General features: G+C 40.2%; 1 protein-coding gene across 3 annotated transcripts in view; it reads left to right on the forward strand.

Annotated features, from left to right (window-relative positions):
- The window catches only part of PARG (poly(ADP-ribose) glycohydrolase), a 125,595-nt gene that overhangs the window by 41,119 nt on the left and 64,254 nt on the right, over window positions 1–20,222 (forward strand). For all 3 annotated transcript variants that reach the window (XM_062215170.1, XM_062215168.1, XM_062215169.1), the window contains exons 8-9: window positions 16,129–16,221; window positions 19,148–19,305. In XM_062215170.1, the coding sequence (XP_062071154.1) occupies window positions 16,129–16,221; window positions 19,148–19,305 (251 nt within the window). The remainder of the gene's footprint in view (window positions 1–16,128; window positions 16,222–19,147; window positions 19,306–20,222) is intronic.

Consider the following 20,222-nt stretch of genomic DNA (forward strand, 5'->3'; position numbering starts at 1 on the left):
GGGCACCTGTGTGCCCTAGCTAGGGTTGTATTCAGTAACTGCTTCTTGAACTTTGTTGAAGATATTGGAGATTAGTCCAGTACACAGAAGTGGGAGTCTTGAGCCACAGTCTCTTCCTGAGGGATTTAGGAATTACTTGTGCAAAGTGACAGTGGACACTCTGGGGTTAGCTAGTGGTAGAGAAGGTGAGGCACATGACCCTTATAGTTGGTATGAAGCATCTTTTACCCTAAGAAAGTCTAAGTTTCCAGAGGACAGAGATATTGCATCGTTTATCTCAGTGTTTATTCCTCACAGCTAAATCTGGTGTCCCAGACAAAATGAATGCTCAATATCAATATTCTTGTGTGTTTGGACTAAGCAGCAACATAGGAGTTAAGCAGAAGGGAGAGGCTGGACCTATCGAACTCTTCACTTTCGGATTCCTGAGCTTAGCCAATCCTCACTTCAGGGACCGGTTTGCTTCTCTATATGCAAGAAAAGAATGAATGCCCTAGACAATAAATTGAGCCCGAGCTCTTAATCTGTTTTATTTAGTATAATTAAATTCTGCACCAGTCCTCAGGTGCTTTCAGGCCTACATAGTCTCTGTAACCAAAATTATTTCCAGAAGAAATTTTTAAAAATATATTTCATTATATTAGCATTTGTTTCTACTAGTGCATTTGTATTTTTAGTCCTCCAAAGAATCTGCCACCAGGGGGCGCTCTCAAACCTTTTGGGAAATTAGTTTTCAACTAATAAGCGTGAAGATTCGATTATCATATATTGATTATTCATAGTGGGTAATTTGAGGATGACGTGAAGGATTAAGTACTATCATATGTGCTGTGCACATTACTTGATTTGTAAGGCAAATTCTTTTTACTAGTAGTGTATGATAAGCTATCATTGAGCTATCTTGAAAATCAAAAGAAAAATAAGTACTTTCAAAGTACTTCTTATGGCTCAAAAAGCCTTATTATTATTTAAAAGTGTAAACTATGGTAAAAGGTTGAAATTATTGCCCACCTGTGTGTCTTGGACGAATAAATCCATTTTGCTTGTAGGACTAGAAAACATATATTACCATTAGCTGTTTCTCTGAAACCTTGTCATGTTGAGCTTGATGGCCTGTCTATAAAAGATGGATACTGGTGTGCCTACATGGTATTGAAAATATCTGTTGGCTTGTGTGTAATAGCACTGTGGTTTGGTGGTGTTTGTGGAAGTGATTGATGGATATGGCCATGTAGTCATACAGTAATAGAAGTGAGAGATGGGAAAGACCCATCAGAGCATCTTGTGCCAGTGCAGGATTGTTCCCCAAGGAGTAATCATTCACCAGAATGGTATTGAGAAGTAAATTCTCCTTTGGAGACAGAGGGTACTGAAGGTGTATGATTATGTTTGATCCTTTCTGCTGTAACAGTACTCTGCATTTTATTATTAGCATGAAAAACATAGTGTTTGTAGGTTAAATTCTGTTTAAAGTTTCCTTCGTATTTCACAAACTTACGCAGTTCCATTCTTCATATGTAATCTAATGAAATTTGTGTAGGAAATAGTGTGACTGTTTTTGATTAGAAGCATGTTTTGCCTCAAGAACTGTATGATGATACACTTCCTAAACTGTTTGTGTTCCCAAATTAGTTGTTAATTATTTGGAATTAGGAGTTGATGGTGGTGAAATTTCCACCCCATCCATAAAAGCCTGTGAACCTTAAGCCCAGTGGCCTGTTTTCTGAAGTGAGGAAGTGCAGAGCTCTGTTGTTGGAAAGAGAGCTCTGACCAGGCCAGACTCCATGGAGGGTTCTGTACCCTGCGTTCCTCCTTCCCCTTGATCCTGTGCTCTACCTGCTGAGAAGAGGTTGCCTATGGCAGTGGAGACTTTTTTCCCATCTTCCCCCTCCCTTCCTTGGAGCAGCCATTGATGGGGAGGAAACAGCGGTGTTTGTGGAAGCCTGACTTATTCCATATTAAATGACTGCCCAGTTAATACAAGAACAAATGCAGATTATTTCCTGTGTGGGTTATAGGACACCTTAAAGACTCTGTGCCTCATGTGTCTTCCCTTAGAACAGATCATTTGAGATGCTTATGTGAGCTGTGACTTTTATAAGCATTTTTCCCATGTGAGCCTTAGCACTTTCAAAATTCAGGGGGAAACTCTTAACAGATATTTGAAGAGGAACACCAAACCAGACCCCAAAACATAAAGGGGACAAGGTGACTGTCGGTGAGCCCTCTCCCTGAGCCACCTCTGTAGACCCTGGGACCCTCTGGCCTTGTGCATCTCCTCCCCCCTTTGCCACCGTATGCATTTAGTGCAACTTTTGATGCCACGAGACAAAATTTTTAAACAGGCTTATTTAGATCCACGGATCACTCACCTGTTAGTATGTGAAATACACCTTCTTAAATAGGAAAGTATCAGGCTAGCTATTTCCTGAAAGCCAGTTGGACATTATTAAAATTTGGAGAACATTTTTATTGAAGCCATAATTGTCATGGGTGATACACATGAGAGATCACCCTGTGGCTGGCCTGTCAGACGTTCATGAGCCTTCAGAAATTAAGGGGAATGAGTGAGTTTGTTTTCTTGTAAGCTGTCACATTCTTCTCTTCAAAGTGTCAGCCTGAATCATGCACAGAGAAATGTTAGAAACATTCACTTTCTCTAGTTGATTTTTTATTCTTATGTAATTCAGTGGTATAATTTTTTATAACTTTCCTTTTCTTCCCCTGAATTTTTGTAGTCTAAAAACATGCCTGCAGAATAAGTGAATCAGAAAGATAATGTTATTTCTTTTAACCTTTTTTTTTTTTTAAGATTTTTGAAAGTCAAACTTACACAGAGAGAGAAGGAAAGACAGAGAGAGAGGTCTTCCATCTGTTGGTTCACTCCCCAATTGGCCGCTACGGCCGGAGCCACACCAATCCAAAGCCAAGAGCTTCTTCCCGGTCTCCCACGTGGGTGCAGGGGCTCAAGGACTTGGACCATCTTCTCCTGCTTTCCCAGGCCATAGCAGAGAGCTGGATTGGAGCAGAGCAGCCGGGACTACAACCAGTGCCCATATGGGATGCCGGCACTGCAGATGGCAGCATCACCCGCTATGCCATCACGCTGGCCCCTCTTTTAACTTTTAAAGCATGAACCTCTCTCTCAGACTTGGGAAACCTTAGAGGAAGCTCTAGCAAGCTTCAAGTACAGCATAGAAAGCCGAGACCATATATGGTTTAATTAACCTTTAAAAAAATATGATTTTTGCCAAGCAGTAGAGATTCTAGAAGACAGTGGAGAGGAGGAAGATAAGCTTTGTAAAATCAGTTAACCCTGATAGAAAATGTCGCTTAATTAAAAAACTGTTTTTATTATCACTGTTAACATATGAACATCAATGTTCTAGGCATGGTGACTCAACCATAAATCTTCTAGTAAGGGCTAGAAAGCATGTGCATAAATAACTACAACATAAAGCAGAAAGCCTTGGGGGGGAAAATACAGATAAATTACAAGAGGCAGAGTTACCTCCTGGCTCGAGAGGCAATTTGGATAGCCTATGAAGCAAACTGTTCTTTGAGGAAGGTATCAAAAGGGTAAGTAAGTGTTAGAATTAAGGAGGAAAAGTATTCCACGGAAACATTACAGTGTATCTGTGGAAGCGCAAGTAGGTGCCACACAAGAGTGAATAGTTGAGTTGGCTGTTACGTGAGATGCACAGAAGGCACTAAATTTATGCTAAATGAAACCAGGAAAGTGTCTAGGGCGAGATAGCTTGGCGTGCAGTTCAGGGAGTTCGTGCTGTATTGGAAATGAAGCAAAAAGCCCTTGAAAGCTTTCAAGTGGAGCAGGGACCCACCAGTGCGTACTCGGGCAGAAACGGAAGGTGCGCTAGCAGCGGGGCAGCAGTTAGGTGATTGTTGCGATCTGGTGAGACTGGATGGGGGGCCCAGTTAAAGCAGCTTAAGAGGAGGTAATGAGTGTGGCAGGGCCTGCTGATCCATCTGTAGGGCTTGGCAGTTAATTGCTGTGGGGGTGATAAAGGAGGCAGCTCCAGAAAGGCTGTGAATTACTCCCCATTAGCTACTAGAACTTTGCATTTGTGTTAGGAGCTTTAGCTTTCCTGGAACACTGCTGTCTGAGCCTTTGTGATCTAAGTTAAACAGTTGCAGTGGGATTAGCCTTGTTATGAAGGAGGAAATTAAAGAACGTAGAGAGTAAATGCAGATCTGGACCTTTGTCTGCCTCAGTCTCCAGTTTCTTGGCCAGAGTCTCTTCTCTAAAATACCCCTCCTGTGCAGGCCTTCTTTTTAGCAGCTAAGATGCTGGTTGAGATGCTCACCTAAGTTGGATGCCCACCTCCTTCTCCTGACTCTAGGCTTCCTGCTAATGTGGACCCTGGGAGACAGCAGTGATGGCTTAAGTTTTTTGTTTTTTTGTTTTTTTTTTTGTTTTTTTGTTTTTGACAGATAGTGATAGACAGTGAGAGAAAGGTCTTCCTTCCATTGGTTCAACCCCCAAATGGCTGCTACAGCCGGAGCTATGCCGATCCGAAGCCGGGCGCCAGGTGCTTCTTTCCTGGTCTCCCATGTGGGTTCAGGCACCCAAGTACTTGGGCCATTCTCTGCTGCCCTCCCGGGCCACAGCAGAGAGCTGGACTGGAAGAGGAGCAACCGGGACTAGAACCTGGTGCCCATATGGGATGCCGGCACTGCAGGCCGAGGATTAACCAAGTGAGCCATGGCGCCGGCCCCTTAAGTAATTTTTTTTTTAAATTTTATTTATTTATTTAAAGGTAGAGTTAACAGAGGGAGAGAGGAGAGACAGAGATCTTCCATCCGCTGGTTCACTCCCCAAATGGCCGCAACAGCCGGGGTTGAGCCAGGCCGAAGCCAGGAGCTTCATCTGGTCTCCCATGTGGCTGCAGGGGCCCAAGAGACTTGGGCCATCTTCCTCTGCTTCTCTAAGTGCATTAGCAGGGAGCTGAATAGGAAGTGGAGCAGCTGGATCTCAAGCCAGCACCCATATGGGATCCTGGCACTGAAGTCCATGACTTAACCTCTATGCCACAGAGGCGGCCCCGTGGCTTAAGTAATTGAGCTCTACCATGTATGTGAGTGACCTGGATTAGGTTCTCAGCTACCAGCTTCTGCCCCTGGCCCAAGGCCATGGCAGGCATTTGAAAAGTAACCAGTGGATGGGAGCTTGCTTGTTCTCTATCAGTCTCACTCTCTCTGTATCTCTCAGATAAGTAAGTAAATAAAAACTTAAAAATAAATAAAATATCTATCCTTGTGAACATGGCATCTAGTGCTGATGTGTGCCACTACGTTTATGAATGTGAGCAAATTGCTTTACCACCTGTGAGCTTTAGTTTCTCTAGATACCCTTTTCTATCTTGCGGGTATACTTTCAGATGAAAATATAATGTTCAATTTTCACCATGTCTTTATTCAGCACATAATAATGAGTACAACATTATGCTTGGTACTAGGCAAACAAGGTGTTTAGGTTCTCGCACATTCAGTGTTTCACAAATGACAGAAGAGGAGAAGCAGGTGTAAATAAGTATTTATGACTGTCGTTGGTGCTCTAATAAGGCCTGCTCATTTGGCTTAGAGAGCTGCAGAGGAAGGAACAATTAGGCCAGTCAAGGAGGGCTTCATGGGGAGATGTGAGCTAAGACTCGAAGCATAATTAGTGGATTAATGGTAGTACAGTGTAAGGCAGAGGGTGAAAATCATGTAGCAGCAGCATGATAATAACTCGTACTTATTGAAAAGGTACTGACTTTGACCATATCAAGACAGGAATGTTCATTTGATGGGTGAGAAAAGCGGTTCAAAGAGGCTGTGACTCGGTCACCATAACTGAGGAGGTCATCTCTGAAGCGGGGCTCCATTCTGTTTGAGCGGCAGGCAGAGTCCCTGCTTGCAGGGCCGTAAGAGGTTCTAAGGATATGCTACAGTAGGGAGCAGCAGCAGAGAGTTCTGTAACACTGGAGTGTAGCAGCACACAAGTGACAGATGTGTGAAGCCCAAACTGGCAGAGTCAGTGTTTCAGAGCTACAAGTGTTCTGTGTATTCTAGATAGTAACAAAGATAGTGAAACAACTAGTGGCTTACTGACAGAGAAGAATATTTAACTGCCTGGGAAACAAACGATACCCAGTAAAATGTGCTTAATTAAAAACACGTGACTTTGTAGGCCCCCTTTTTTTATTGATCAATGGTTTTGGACATTTAAAAAAGATATAATGCTAGTTTTACAGGAGCTCTGAGAAAATAGAATAGGGCACAGTATCCAAGTCGTGTATAAAGTCAGCCTACCTCTGATACTACTATATGACAAAAATTTCACAAGACATTAGAAAATTGAACCCAACAATATGTGAAATGGTTAATGCAGTATCACCAAGTGAGACTTAGCCCAGAAATGCAAGGTTTCATATTTGACAAGTCGTAAGAGTATTTCAGTAGATACAGAATAGACAGTTAACAGAACTTAGTACCCATTCACCATAAAGAATTGATACCAAGCTAGCAGGTTGTTAACCTGCTAAAGGGTATCTATAAAAAAACCTAGGCTAAAATTGTACTTAAAAGTAAAATATTGTATGTACTTCCCAAGGACTGGGAGAAAATGAGGGCATCCATTTTCTGCGCTGTTTTTAACATTATACTCGAAATTCTAACTAATGTAGTAAGTTAAGAAATAGAAATAAAATGTGTGAAAATCAGGAAGAAGTAAAATGTTCCTATTTACAGCGGACATATTTATTCACATAGAAAAAAATCTAATGATTCTAGAAAACCATTACTGGAACTAATAAGGGTATTTAGCAAGGTATAAAGTCAGTCTACAAAAATCATTATGTTTATATACTAGCAGTAAATGAAAAATGGAATTTTAAAAACTTCCGTTAAGAAACAAAATACTCAGAAATAAATCTAACAAGAAATATGTAAGACCTCTACCTTAATGACTAAAACATTGTGCTGAGAGAAATTAAGACCTGAGGGATGGGTGTTCAGCACTGCACTTAAACTGCTTGGGTGTCTGCATTCCATATCAGAGTGCCTGGGTTCAAGTCCCGGCTCTGGCTCTCCGGACTCCTGACTCCAGCTTCCTGGTAGTGCACACCCTGGGGAGCAGCAGGTGGTGCCTCGAGTACTTGAGTTCCTGCTGTCCACCTGGGAGACCGACCGTGTTCCCAGCTCCTGATTCTGCCAGTGGCCCAGCCCTGGCTGCTGTGGGCATTTCAGGAAGGGTCCAGCACTCAGAGATCTTTCTCTCTCTGTCTTTCCACTCTCCACCCCTCCTCTCTCACCTCTCCACTTATTTTAGTGCCTGGTTGAGTTCCAGCTCCTCTGTTTCCAGCTAATATACACAGGTGATGTTCCAAGTACTTAGGCCCCTGCCACCCATGTGAGAGACCCAGATTGAGTTCTATGCTCCTGGCTTTGGCCTTAGTCCTGGCTGTTGCAGGCATTTGGGAAGAGATACAATAGATGAAAGATCTCTCTCTGTTTCTCTCTTTGCTTTCAAATGAAATGTAATGAAAATATATTTTAGAAAGAAAAGATTTCTCAGATCATAGATAATATTATGCATATAGAAAAAATTCCATAAATACTTGTCATCACAGGACACAGAAAAATAAATAGGCAGATTGAAAGAAGGGAGAAAATACTTGCAAAATGTTTATCTGACAAAATATTTATGTCTAAGGTACATAAATGACTACAATTTAAAAGCAAAACATTTTAAAAATGAGCAAAATATATTAAAGATACTTCACAGGAAGGTATGCAAGTGGCCAGTAAGCTCATTAAAGGTGCTCATTTTTTGTCATTGGAGAAATGCCAGTTATATTTAAAATGTTAATTATAGAAACTAAATAGTATTTGAGTGTTATAGTGTATTTACTTGTAACTATTGTCCTTTGGAAATCTTTTGCAGTGCTGAATAAAATAATTACAGCTAATGAGAAATGTTTACGAAAGTTGTCATTTTTTACCTGTGTTGTAGAATACTCTGTGGCACTTATCATTCTACTTGTATTTCATGAAAAGTCTTTTAAGGCAAAAACAAGTTGTTGAAAAATACAGATTTTAAAAAGCTAAATATTTATGTACATATATAAATAAGTCCTTAGAAGTTTGAGGAGACATGCATCTTTTTATGTCTCAGAAGTAGTTTGAAATTGGGGATTTGTGATGAAAGCTTTGGCTGTATCTGAATTTTTGGTACTCAAGGCAAAAATACATTCACATATTAAATATAAGAAAGTTGAAGCGTTTCTCAGAGAGGGACTTGTATATACTTAGGGATAAAAAGTGTAACATTATTAGTAACCAAGGAAACATAAAATGATGGTGAAGTGTCATTTTAGCCCATCAAATTGCAAAGATAACAAGCTAGGAAAACGCACAGTATGAGAGGTATGGAGTTGGGTACTTTTTTTATACAGCTCAAGTAATTATATTCCTTCCACTCATGGGGGAGACCTGGATTGAGTTCTCAGCTGCAGGCTTCATTATGCTAGCACTGGCTATTGCCAGAGTTCAAGGGAATGAACCAGTGGACGGGAGCCTGCTTTCTGTTTCTCTGCCTCTAGAATAAACAAATAAAGAGAATAAAATATGTGCCTTTAAAATGACAGGAGCAGACGTTTGGCATAATGGTTAAGTCACTGCTCGGGACGCCTGCATCCCATATCTGAATACTGGCTGCTCCATGTATGTTACAGCTTCCTTCTAATGTACACCTTCGGAGGCAGCAGATGATGGATCAAGTACTTAGTTCCCTACCACCTGTGTTGGGAGACCTGAATTGATTTCTGGGCTCCTAGCTTTGGCCTGACTCAGCCTTGGTTGTTGGGGGCTTTTGGGGAGTAAACCAGTTGATGGAGCTCAGTCTCTCCCTAGTCTCAAATAAAATGAAAATGAATAAGACTTTTTAAATAAATAGATAAATAGTTGGTGATACAGGGTTGGTTAAATTTGTTTATGTGGGGAAATGTCCGCCATGCTAAGCTGAAACAAAATGCAGACTTTAATAGTCACTTAGAAGGATATATTCCAGAATGTTAGCAGTGGATTCGGGGGGCGGGGGGGGTGGCACTGACAGAGAAAGCTAGAGCGCCCATCTGCTAATTTATTCTCCAAATGCTTGCTGGGAGCTAGGAGTTTGATATGGGTCTCCCATGTGGGCGACAGGAACCCAATTACATGAGCTGTCACTGCTGTCTACCAGGGCCTGCATTGACAAGACACTGGGATTGGGAACAGAGCTGACTGCTGAGTCCAGTAGGACTCAGATGTCTTAAACATTAGGCCAAAAGCCTGCCCCTGTGGGACATTTTAGCAGTGAGCTTACTGGTGATTTTTATTTTCTTTTAATTATGTTAATTTTTCTACAGTGAAAATAAATTACTTTAAATTAAAAAATCTGGTTTTTAGTGATGCTTATAAGGACTGTATAGCAGTGTGGAAGATGATTTTGTTGTCATAAGGTCAAAAAATAAATTGAGCAACATAATTTCCATTAATAAATGCACCTATGTAAGCAGAAGCTCTTAGATATAGATAAATAGTGATCGTGTTAACATTAGGATCATAGGATTATGATTTTTTTTCCTGTTCTCTATTTTTTTTTAAGATTTTAATTTTTTTAAAGATTATTTATTTATTTGAAAGTCAGAGTTAAACAGAGAGAGGAGAAGCAGAGAGAGAGAGAGAGAGAGAAAGAGAGGTCTTCCATCCGATGGCTCACTCCCTAATTGACCACAACGACCAGAGCTGCACTGATCTGAAGCCAGGAGCCAAGAGCTTCCTCCGGGTCTCGCACGTGGGTGCAAGGGCCCAAGGACTTGGACCATCCTCCACTGCTTTCCCAGGCCACAGCAGAGAGCTGGATCAGAAGTGGAGCAGCTGGGTCTCGAACCGGTGCCCATATGGCATGCTGGCACTTCAGGCCAGGGCATTAACCTGCTGCGCCACAGCACCAGCCCCTTAAGATTTTATTTATTTACTTGAAAGCTAGAATTCTAGACAGGGAACGAGACAGAGAGAGAGGTCTTCCATCTGCTGGCTCACTCCCCAAATTGCTGCAATTGGCCAGAGCTAGGCTGATCAGGAGCCAGGAGTTTTTTCTGGGTCTCTCCTGCGGGTGCAGGGTCCCAAGCACTTGGGCCATCTTCTGCTTTCCCAGGCCACAGCAGAGAGCTGGATCAGAAGAGGAGCAGCTGGGACAGGAACCAGCATCTATCTGGGATGCCAGTGCTGCAGACAAAGGCTTATCCTCCTAAGTCATAGTGCCAGCTCCTGTTCTCCATTTGAATTTTAGGATGATATGCTATTTATATTTGTAAATTATTTAATACAATTTGACATCCTAGACCTTTTATGGAAGTTTAATATTTTTCACTAATGAAAATTAGTAATTTCACAATTTCTGAAGGTTTAGTGCAATGGGTCAATGAAATGACTTGTGATGTTTCTTGTATTCTTTGCTTTATGACTGCTGACTTGTTAATAACTGTTATGAACTGTTTGAAGAAGTGTAGAAATTTCTCCTTGTTGAAATGAAATGGATGTTCTGATTTTATCAGCTACAAATTTCACTTATTCAAAGTTGAGGAGGCAGCATTTCTGTGTTTCAGATGTACTTAGCCATGTGTGAAAAGATCTTTAATAAATATTAGAGCACAGTTAACAGATTTGGTTGAGATTTATAGTCTAAGAAGTAAGTAAATAAATATCTCCTTTCTGTTCATATGTTTGTGGAGGTGTAAATCATCTGTAATGAACTCAGATTTGACAAATTTGATTTTTACTAAAATGGAGAAATGTTTGTTTTCTACTAAAATAGAGAAGTTCTTGTCACCATCAAACTGAAGCAATGAGCAGACCTATAATCTTAAAAGAGGTGGGCAGAATAACGTTATGATTTCAAGCTTCGTTAAATCAGTTCTGAGTTAAACATAAACATGAACAGTTTGTGGGACTAGAATAAAAAGTTGACACGTGTGCCCGTGTCGTACATAGACACACACCTGCACACAAGTGTGTGTCTGTGCATGTAATTATCTACACTACCCAGTAGAGGGCAGGCCTTTACTTGTGGGAGAATTTAATAAAGCTTTCCTTTTTACCATCATATAAATTTATCTTCTGTATAATCATGTTAAGTAATAACTTTTTTTTCTGCAATTGTTAGAGTATTTGACAAAAAGCTCTTGCTTCTTGTGAAGTAAAGAAATGATTTACATTTAAAAAATTGTCCCTTTGTGCATTCCAGATTATACTCTACAGATTAATAAATTATACAGATAAATAAGTACTTAAATAAAAGGTAATTTGTAAATGAAGGTACTAATAAGTGAGCAGGCATTAGGTCTTGCTGGTTGTTTAGATTATGCATTCTATCTCAAATAATAGTTGAGTTGCTTATGTTTCGAAGTGACATTTTTTTATGTGTTCATTTGTTTTCTGAGCAGCATTACACATAGGTCTGGAGTGTTGACAGTTCTGAAGAAATACAGTGCAATAATGCTTTACCAGATAAATAAGTGATATGGTAAAGCTTGTCAGCAGAGGATAGCAGCAGTTTTAAAAGACAAGGACAGGTGCCCAAAGGAGAACAAGCTGTCAGTCTGTTAAGACGTTTGAGCACTTGAGGTTAAGTCTTTTGGCTTAAAATGTCTGGATAGGCACTTCTCCCTGACCCTAAAGTCACTGGACAATGTGAACAATGCAGACAGAAGAGTAAAAAGTGGAGAGAAGAGGACTGATCAGCGAGGGATTGTGGGACCTGGGAGGAGCTGGGAGGGGAGCCTGGGTTCCTCTCCCCGCCTCCACTCTGGGCAGTAAAGGCTGCCTGCCCTACCTGGGTTTATACCTCCAACTGATAGTGACAGAGCCGCTCAACCCTCTCCCCTGATGGCCCCGAGTCAGCCACAGAGAAGATTCAAACACAGTCTAAAACCTCATCAGACTCAAAAAGTCACATCACTAAGAACCTGGAAAACCTCTGCTGAAATATGAGGAGAGCGAGTCCACAGACGCCAACTCTAGGATAGCATGGAAGGCAGAATTATGTGACAAACATTTTAAAGCAGCCATCACAAAAAGGCTTCAATGAACAATTATATGCATGATTGAAAGAAATGAATAACAGTATTAGCAAAGAAATAGAAGCTATAGATAACCAAGGAAATTTTAGAACTAAAAAAAAATCATGCCTGAATTTTTTTAAGAATTCAGTGAATGGATTCAGTGGAGAATGAGGGTAACAGAAGAACTGATAAAATTGGAAAAGATAAAGATATTTTCTCAATCTGAACAGCAGAGAGAAAATAGCTTACAAAAATGAAAACAGAATTTAGCGATCTGTGGGACATAATAAAAGATTTGATATTCCTCTGTTGGAGTACCAGAAAGAGGGGAAAACCAGCAGGAACAAAAACATACTTGAAGGAATGACTGAAAACTTCCCGGATTTGGAGTGACCTTCTGATAGGATACACCGAAAGAAATCCTCGCTTAAACTAAAGGCAAAGAAAAAATAAGTCCTTGAGAGCAGCAAGCAAAATGACACCTTGGTCTGTAGGGAAGAGCAGGTTCCTAAAGACAGTGGATCTCTCCTCAGGGAACACGCCAGAACCAAGGGGCGCAGATCCCTGGAAGGACCGAGGAGGGAACTGACAACCCGGAATTCTGTATCCAGTGAGTATTCTTCAGGAAGGAAGGGGAAGCCAAGCTATTCTCAGATCAAAGAAAAGGAGTACAACTTGTCATCAACAAAACCCATCTTTAAAAAATGCCTGAGGGGCCCAGCGCCCCGGCTCACTTGCTTAATCCTCTGCCTGTGGTGCCGGCATCCCATATGGGCGCCGGCTTCTAGTCCTGGTTGCTCCTCTTCCAGTCCAGCTCTCTGCTGTGACCCGGGAAGGCAGTGGAGAATGGCCCAGGTGCTTGGGCCCTGCACCTGTGTGGGAGACCAGGAGGAAGCACCTGGCTCTGGCTTCATATCGCTGTATCTCCGGCCATAGCGGCCATTTGGGGGGTGAACCAACGGAGGAAGACCTTTCTCTCTGTCTCTCCCTCTCTCTCACTGTCTAACTCTGTCCAAAAAACAAAAAATGCCTGAAGAATTTCATCAAGCAGAGAAAGTGATAAAAGTAGGAATCTTGGAGCATCAGGAAGGAAGAAAGATATAGTAAATATAATAAGGCTTGTTTTCTCCTTTTAAATGCTCAGAATTGTGTTTTACCTTTGTTTATTCAAAAGTATGAAGCACTCTAATGTGGTTCTCATGTATGGGAAGTAAATATTAAAGATATTTATACTGTAAATAGGAAAGGGAAAGGGTACTTAAAGGAAAACAGAGTCTCTACATTTTACTGAAACTGGAAAATGTTGACATCAGTAATGCAGTGCCTAGAGCAGCCACTAAGCTGTGCATGCATGGATTCCAAGTTTTTTTGCACCAGAATAAACTTTTCATCCCATTTTCCATAAAATCTCTGAAACACCCTCATGTGCACAGGTATGGACACTTGTGGGTGTGTGTGTTTACTGAGTTGTGATCAAAACACTTTAGATAAAAGTAGAGTTCTCAACTGTGTTCCAATAACCCGTAAGAAGAAAGAGAGAAGAAATAAGAAATGAAATGGTAGACTTAAGCCCTAATATACCAGTGATTTCATGAAATGTAAATGGTCTAAATTCACCTACTAAAAGGGATTTACAGGACAGGTTTTTGAAAATTACTTGCTGTGATGTTTACAGGAAGTCACTTTAGACAGTGATATAGGCAGATTGAGAGTAAAAGGTAGTATTGGTAATAGCCAAACATGAAAACAACCGGATGCCCCTCAGTAGGTGAATGTCTAAACAAACCAGAGAATATTCACAACACGGAATACTGCTCATTAATGGGAAACAATGATCCCTTGATCCTTGCAGTATCTTAAGTCAAACTCAAGGGCATTACATTGTGTGAAAGAAAAATCAGTTTGAAAGGGGCACTTACTTTTATATAAAAAGTTAAAACTATAGAGAAGGGTAGCAGGTTAGTGATCGCTAGGGGTTTAGGGTAGAGGGAAGAAGGAAGTGAGTGCAAGCATGTAGGAGTAGCGTGAGCTCTTCCTTGCAGTGGAACAGTCCTGTATCTTGGTGGGTGTGATGCAAGTGAACGTGTGATAAAATGGAAGAGAATGGTACATGGTGTACCTGGATTAATTTTCTGGTCTTCATAGCATTCTGTAGTTATGTAAACTGCATCCATTGAGAGAAACTGAGTGAAAAGGTATACTGTACTGCTCTGATTTTTACAGTGTCCTATGAACCTGTAATTATTTCAAAATAAATAATTTTGAAAGCAAAATTATACATTATAAGCAAGAAGTGTTTGAATATCTTAAGCAAGTGCATTGATGTATTTTATTTATTTTCAGTTATATGAAAATATCTTCAATGTGTACCTATAAAATAGAATGCTTTATATGAATGATTCATTTTTTAATTTATTTTTTATCAGAGTTTAAAGAGGTTTATTTTGAAGAGGTAGCCATTTAACTCTGTACTTTTTTTTTTTTTTTTTCCACAAGTTGACTTCCCACTTCAGGATTTAGCTGTTCTCACTTCCCACGCCACTTGCTTATGCACACTTATGCATACTCACCCCTTTTTATTGCCTTTCCATTTTCTTATTATTGTCATATTTCATTTATGTCTATACTCTCTTCCTCTGGGGTATAAACAATATATCTGGGGTATCAGTGCTTTTCTTCTCTTGTTTTTCCCAGAATTAATAATTGTCTTCTAGACAGTTGTGTTTGATTAAATCCCAGACTCCCCAGATTGCATATATCTTTCTGAATATCAGTTTTCCCAAGGTAAGCAGAAGGTGGGTTTCGTAGCTTAGGGATAAAGAAAATTCTTGGTGTTAGAATTTACCTCCAAAACAAAAGCAAATATAAATTATCTTTGTCATCTTCTCTGTTTATATCCATATGCTGTGGAGCCACAGATGAGTGCGTAATTTTACTGTTATTTCAGCTGAGTTCCCGTAGCGGTGACAGTCTGTAGGTATTTGTGAAGAGTCTGTATGCTCAGCAGTTCGAAACATAGGTCACAGCAGAGGGAAGTGGGGAGCAGGGACTGAACACTTGAGTTCTTGGTCTGATTTAGTTGCTAATTGACCTCCTCAGTCTAGGATGATCTGGTAATATCTTGGCCTCAGTGTTCTTGTCTCTGTCACCCTGGCAAGGTTGGACTGACTGGGTTATAACTGAGCCCTCTTCTGTTAAAGTGTAACTCAGGTACCTAAGTTATTTACTGCAGTCCTGATGGTCTGTCACCCTGGCAAGGTTGGACTGACTGGGTTATAACTGAGCCCTCTTCTGTTAAAGTGTAACTCAGGTACCTAAGTTATTTACTGCAGTCCTGATGGTTTATGTAGAATATCTAAATTAAGAGTGGTATCGTTTTTAGGAATCCTAAAGAAGTACTCTCATGCGTAGAAAGAAGTTGGATTCAAAGGCCTGGAGTAATGTGTAAAGCCGTATCATTAGAAATTCTAAAGACAAGAAATGTACCACGAATGTTGTCTTTGTTGTGCTTCAAATTGTGATGAGAGTTGTGGTTTTAACTTCCCAAGGGAGCGTAGAACTGGAAAATCCTATGATCTTAAAACCTTGTTTCTTGCCTAATAGGTTAGATTTGACACATACAGTATACTTTGAAGTAGTTGGTATTGCTTGTAAGATGATTTCATTAAATTGTAGTCTGTTGAAGGTTTCTGGGAGTCCTTGGGTGTTGAGTTGATATGTACCAAGGTTAGAATGTCGTGGTTCTTGCTTGCAACTATTTTATTTAATTGTGAATGTTGATGTGAGAGATATTTGCTATTTGGGTTCCTAATTTGTCTTTAGAGAGCATTAAGCTGAACTTTATACATTTGGACGTGAAGTTGTAAGCTTATTGCTGCACCTGTTGGCATACTTTCACACATGTGGGTGATACTGATGATATACCTCAGCGTGAGATTCTGTGACAGGCAGATATGTAACTGGACTTTAAACAAAGATTTGTCCGTTTGTTGTTATTCATATAACATGTTTTATTGGTTTTCAGGTACTTGAAGAAGCAGAAGCTCAACATCTGTGTCAGTCCATTTTGCCCGACATGGTAAAAATTGCACTCTGCCTGCCAAATATTTGCACCCAGGTTAGTGGATGTACACTTCCTCAGTAGTTTGCCTGAGACTCACAGTTGAATTTACTTTAAACTGTGGTGGCCAACATGATAGGGGGAGAAAGAGAAAGAAAGAGAAAGGGAGGTTTTGGCCAGAGTACGGTAATTTTGCTATATAATGGAAAAGGTTAGAGGCTAGAGAGAGTGCTACAAAAGAGCATTAAAAATGCAGCATTCAATTTCTGAGCTTCAGTTTACACTGTTGATGTTTGTATGCGCAGACTTTTTTCTTTTTGTTTAACATTCTCTGACTTCAAAAAATGTAATCATTATTTCAAAACATATTAATGGATTTAGAATATTTTATTTTCAAAATGGCTTAATATCTTCCCCCAAGTGAGTTCGTGTTATTTTCTTAGCTTTTAAAAAATAAGAGAAGCTGGTATTATTTCATTTTATATGGAATGCCTTTACTCTATATGTGTATCTAACAAATTACCTCAAAATGTGGTTACTTTTTTGGAAAATGTGTTTTAAAGATTCATTTAATATTTATTTGAAAGCCAGAGTTACAGAGATCTTTAAACTGGTTTGCTCCCCAAATGGCCAAAACAGCTTGGGGTAGTCCCTGCCGAAGGCAGGAGCCAGGTCTCTCATGTGCATGGCAGGGGCCCAGACACTTGGGCCATCTTCCGCTGCCTTCCCAGCCAAACAGGCAGGAAGCTGGATCAGAAGCAGTGCAGCCTGGACTGGAAGCAGAGCTCAAACAGGATGCTGGTGTTGCAGGCAACTGTGCCACAATGCCAGCCCCAGAATGTAGTCACTTAATGAATACTTATTATCTCACAGTTTCTGTTGGTCAGGAGTTTGGGAGCAGCTTTGCTGGTTGGTTGTGGCTCAGAGTCTCTCAGGGCTTTTGTGTGGTTCTTTAATTAAATCCTCTTGAATCCCTGTGTAGTTCATAATTGACAGTATACAGCCATTACTCATGGGTCGCGTCGGTTTCCCCTCATTCTTAGGAGAGAGCGTTTCCGTACCTTACTTAATGGGATAATTTATTATTGAGAAGCATCTAACTTTACAGGTCTTTGGTGGCACTGAAATCAGGCTGAATGATTCCCCAGCCTTTTTGTCCTGGCTTAGAACGGCTTTCCTGCTCTGCTGCTGGGGAGGGCACCTGATCCCGTGCTCTGTCCTCCACTGGGAAGTCGGCCGCTGCGGTGTAAGTTAGATTCAGCTGGAGGTGGAAATACACCTTTCGGCGCGTATGGGTATTTAGTGGCTTATCGCAGTGCGGGCCAAGTCTGAAAGGTAAATTTACATCTGTATCAAGGAAATTAAACACATTCTGAACAGGAACTTTTTTAGTGTCTTGGTTCCTAGTAACCACCCTCATTTCTTCCAGCTCAATGCTTGGCGTTGTGATTTACATCCTCCCTGTCCATGAAATTACTTTTTAGGCATTACCCCTCAGCAAGAGAGCAGAAAGCATTTACTGTATTTAAAATTACACTATTTGTTTATTTAGGGGACAAGAAATGTTTGTGTTTAAAGTCCATTAAGCTTAAAATATTCACCATTTAGTTTTACAATCATTTTTCTGGGTAACTTAGGAAATGGTAGTTAAAGGCTCATTTCTCACTAAAATCAAGTAATAGTTTGCTCTAAGCCATTGGCACGCTGTCACTTTTTCTGAACTCACGGCTGGGTTATGAATAAATGCTGAGGATGGGCCATGGAGATCAATGTGAGCTATTTCCTGTTTCTTAGAAACGGTGATTGCTAAGAACTGAAAGGGAGGGGTTAGCACAGCATAGGAAAAAGAAAGTCTTTGCCTTTCATGTGTTTTTTTTACCTTTTTTTCCTTTTTTTCTAGTGAACTCTTCATTTAGCAATGATGTATGTTTCCTATTACCTAGAAAATAGTTAATTGTTGCCGCACTGTAGTTGAAATTGTCTTTTTGGATCTTCATTGGGTCCATTTAGGTGTTATCTGGCACTGGCAGAGCAGCCCTGCCTAGGCACCTGGTTGGAGATACGTGTGGGTACTCAGGACCCCTAGATCTGAGGGAAAGGGAAAAGCATCTTCCACGTGATATAGGGCATTTTGAAACTTAACCACTGAGGGGGAGACCGGTGGTTGCTCTTTAGTTTTAGCAGAATGTCAATAAAAACATAGTTTAGCTTTTAGAATAGAATAAAATCCACCAAACGTGATGCTTGTGTCTTACCAATTATACTGACAAAGTAAGTTCAGTGAAGTTGGGTTGAGTACAGCCAGAAGACATTTTAGACGTAAAAGATTTGAAAGAAAAATGTCTTGCATCTTCCTTGGCTTGGGATGTTTGATTAGGTGGGAAATGCCTGTCTTATTATGAGTTATTCATAAACCTGTGTGATGGTTTTCACATGTTCCATTAATTGCTTTAATGAAATTAGATCTGGATCTTATACAGAAATTGTCAGTGTGTGATTCAGGATAAGAGGAAAAAGACTTATCTACAGAATTATTTTCTTTAGGTCATTTTATTAGGGACTAAGATAGGAAAATTGTTCTTTCCAGTGATTTTTAATATAAGGAGGAATGAAATTTTGCACAAGCAATAATAGTTAAACTCAGTGTTGTATTTCGTTTCATCTTTTGTTTTAATTTTTCATTTCATGGGTAATGTGTTTTTATTTACTTGCTAAAGCAATCTTGTTTTTCGCTAATAAAGTAGTGTTTTATGCTCTTTTCACTGTCATTGATTGGAAATCTGCAGTTTGTCAAGCAGTACATTTTTTCAATCATCCCTGATAAACTGCCCTTGACTCTAACAGTATTGCTGATTTAAGGATTCAGGAGTGGCCTGAAATTATTCCTGCCTTAATTTAGCAAATGCAATTTGGTGCCTCTGCCTTCGAAATTGCTAAACTAATTATTGCTCTTCTCGTCTGTATTTTTTGTTTCCTCTATCAGCCAATACCACTCCTGAAGCAGAAGATGAATCATTCCATCACAATGTCACAGGAGCAGATTGCCAGTCTTTTAGCTAATGCTTTCTTCTGCACATTTCCACGACGAAATGCTAAGATGAAATCAGAATATTCTAGCTACCCAGACATTAACTTCAATCGGTATGTTTTCAGAGAACACCTTTTTAACAGTGGAAATAGAGAAGGGTGCAAGGAACTTTTTTTTTTTTTTTTGAGTGATTTGCCATGAACCGAACAGTTTATGTACAATTTTCCCATTTAATCTTTGCAGTATTGTGAGTTAAGTGTTGTTTTTAATGTTTTGCAAGCAAGGTAGTTAGAGTTCATAAATGTTGAAGAACTTGCTTGGGACGTGAGAGCCAGTAAGTTAGAGATCTGAGGCTTTGTCTCAGGTCTGTCCTACTGTGGTGCCCAGGTCCTGTCCATCCTCTCAGCTAGTCCTCCTGCCCGAGGGCTCTGGCTTCCACGGGCCTCCTTGGTTTCGTTTGCAAGAACATCTGGTATTCCCTAATATTCCTCATAAGCTGAAATAAAGCTGGAGTGGGGTTGTCTTATGAATCTTGAAAAATATACTTAAGATAAAACGTGAAAAGTGACTTTGACTTTTTGAAGACATGATTAATTTATCAGTGTAACATTTTGTTTTTGAAAGGAAGATAAAGGGATGCTCAGATTATTTGATGAAATTAACACATTGTGAAAGTGTTGAAGTTGTATATTTCAGCCCTTTTCCCAAGTGAATACTCTCTCTGTCATCTATACAAACAAAAGTCTTGTCAAGAAATCTCCTTGGCAAATGAATGTCATTTTTCCCCTCCGTTCCACTCCCCACTCCCTTATCTTTGACCTCTGTTTACTTTTTTCTTCATTGGATAATGATCTTTCTGGAACCCCTGAGTAGAATGTGAATTTTCTGGCCGAATGTCAGGAGCCAAATGTTCAGAAGATTGTCAGAATAAGTGCTCCTCTTTCCAAGTATGTTGTGTGTAATCCCCTGCTCCACTTCCTCCCTCCGTGCTCTCCTGCCCCTGCAGGTGGGTCAGTGAGAATGGCGTGCA

Source organism: Lepus europaeus, chromosome 17 (assembly GCF_033115175.1).
Source record: "Lepus europaeus isolate LE1 chromosome 17, mLepTim1.pri, whole genome shotgun sequence".
NCBI lineage: Eukaryota > Metazoa > Chordata > Mammalia > Lagomorpha > Leporidae > Lepus > Lepus europaeus.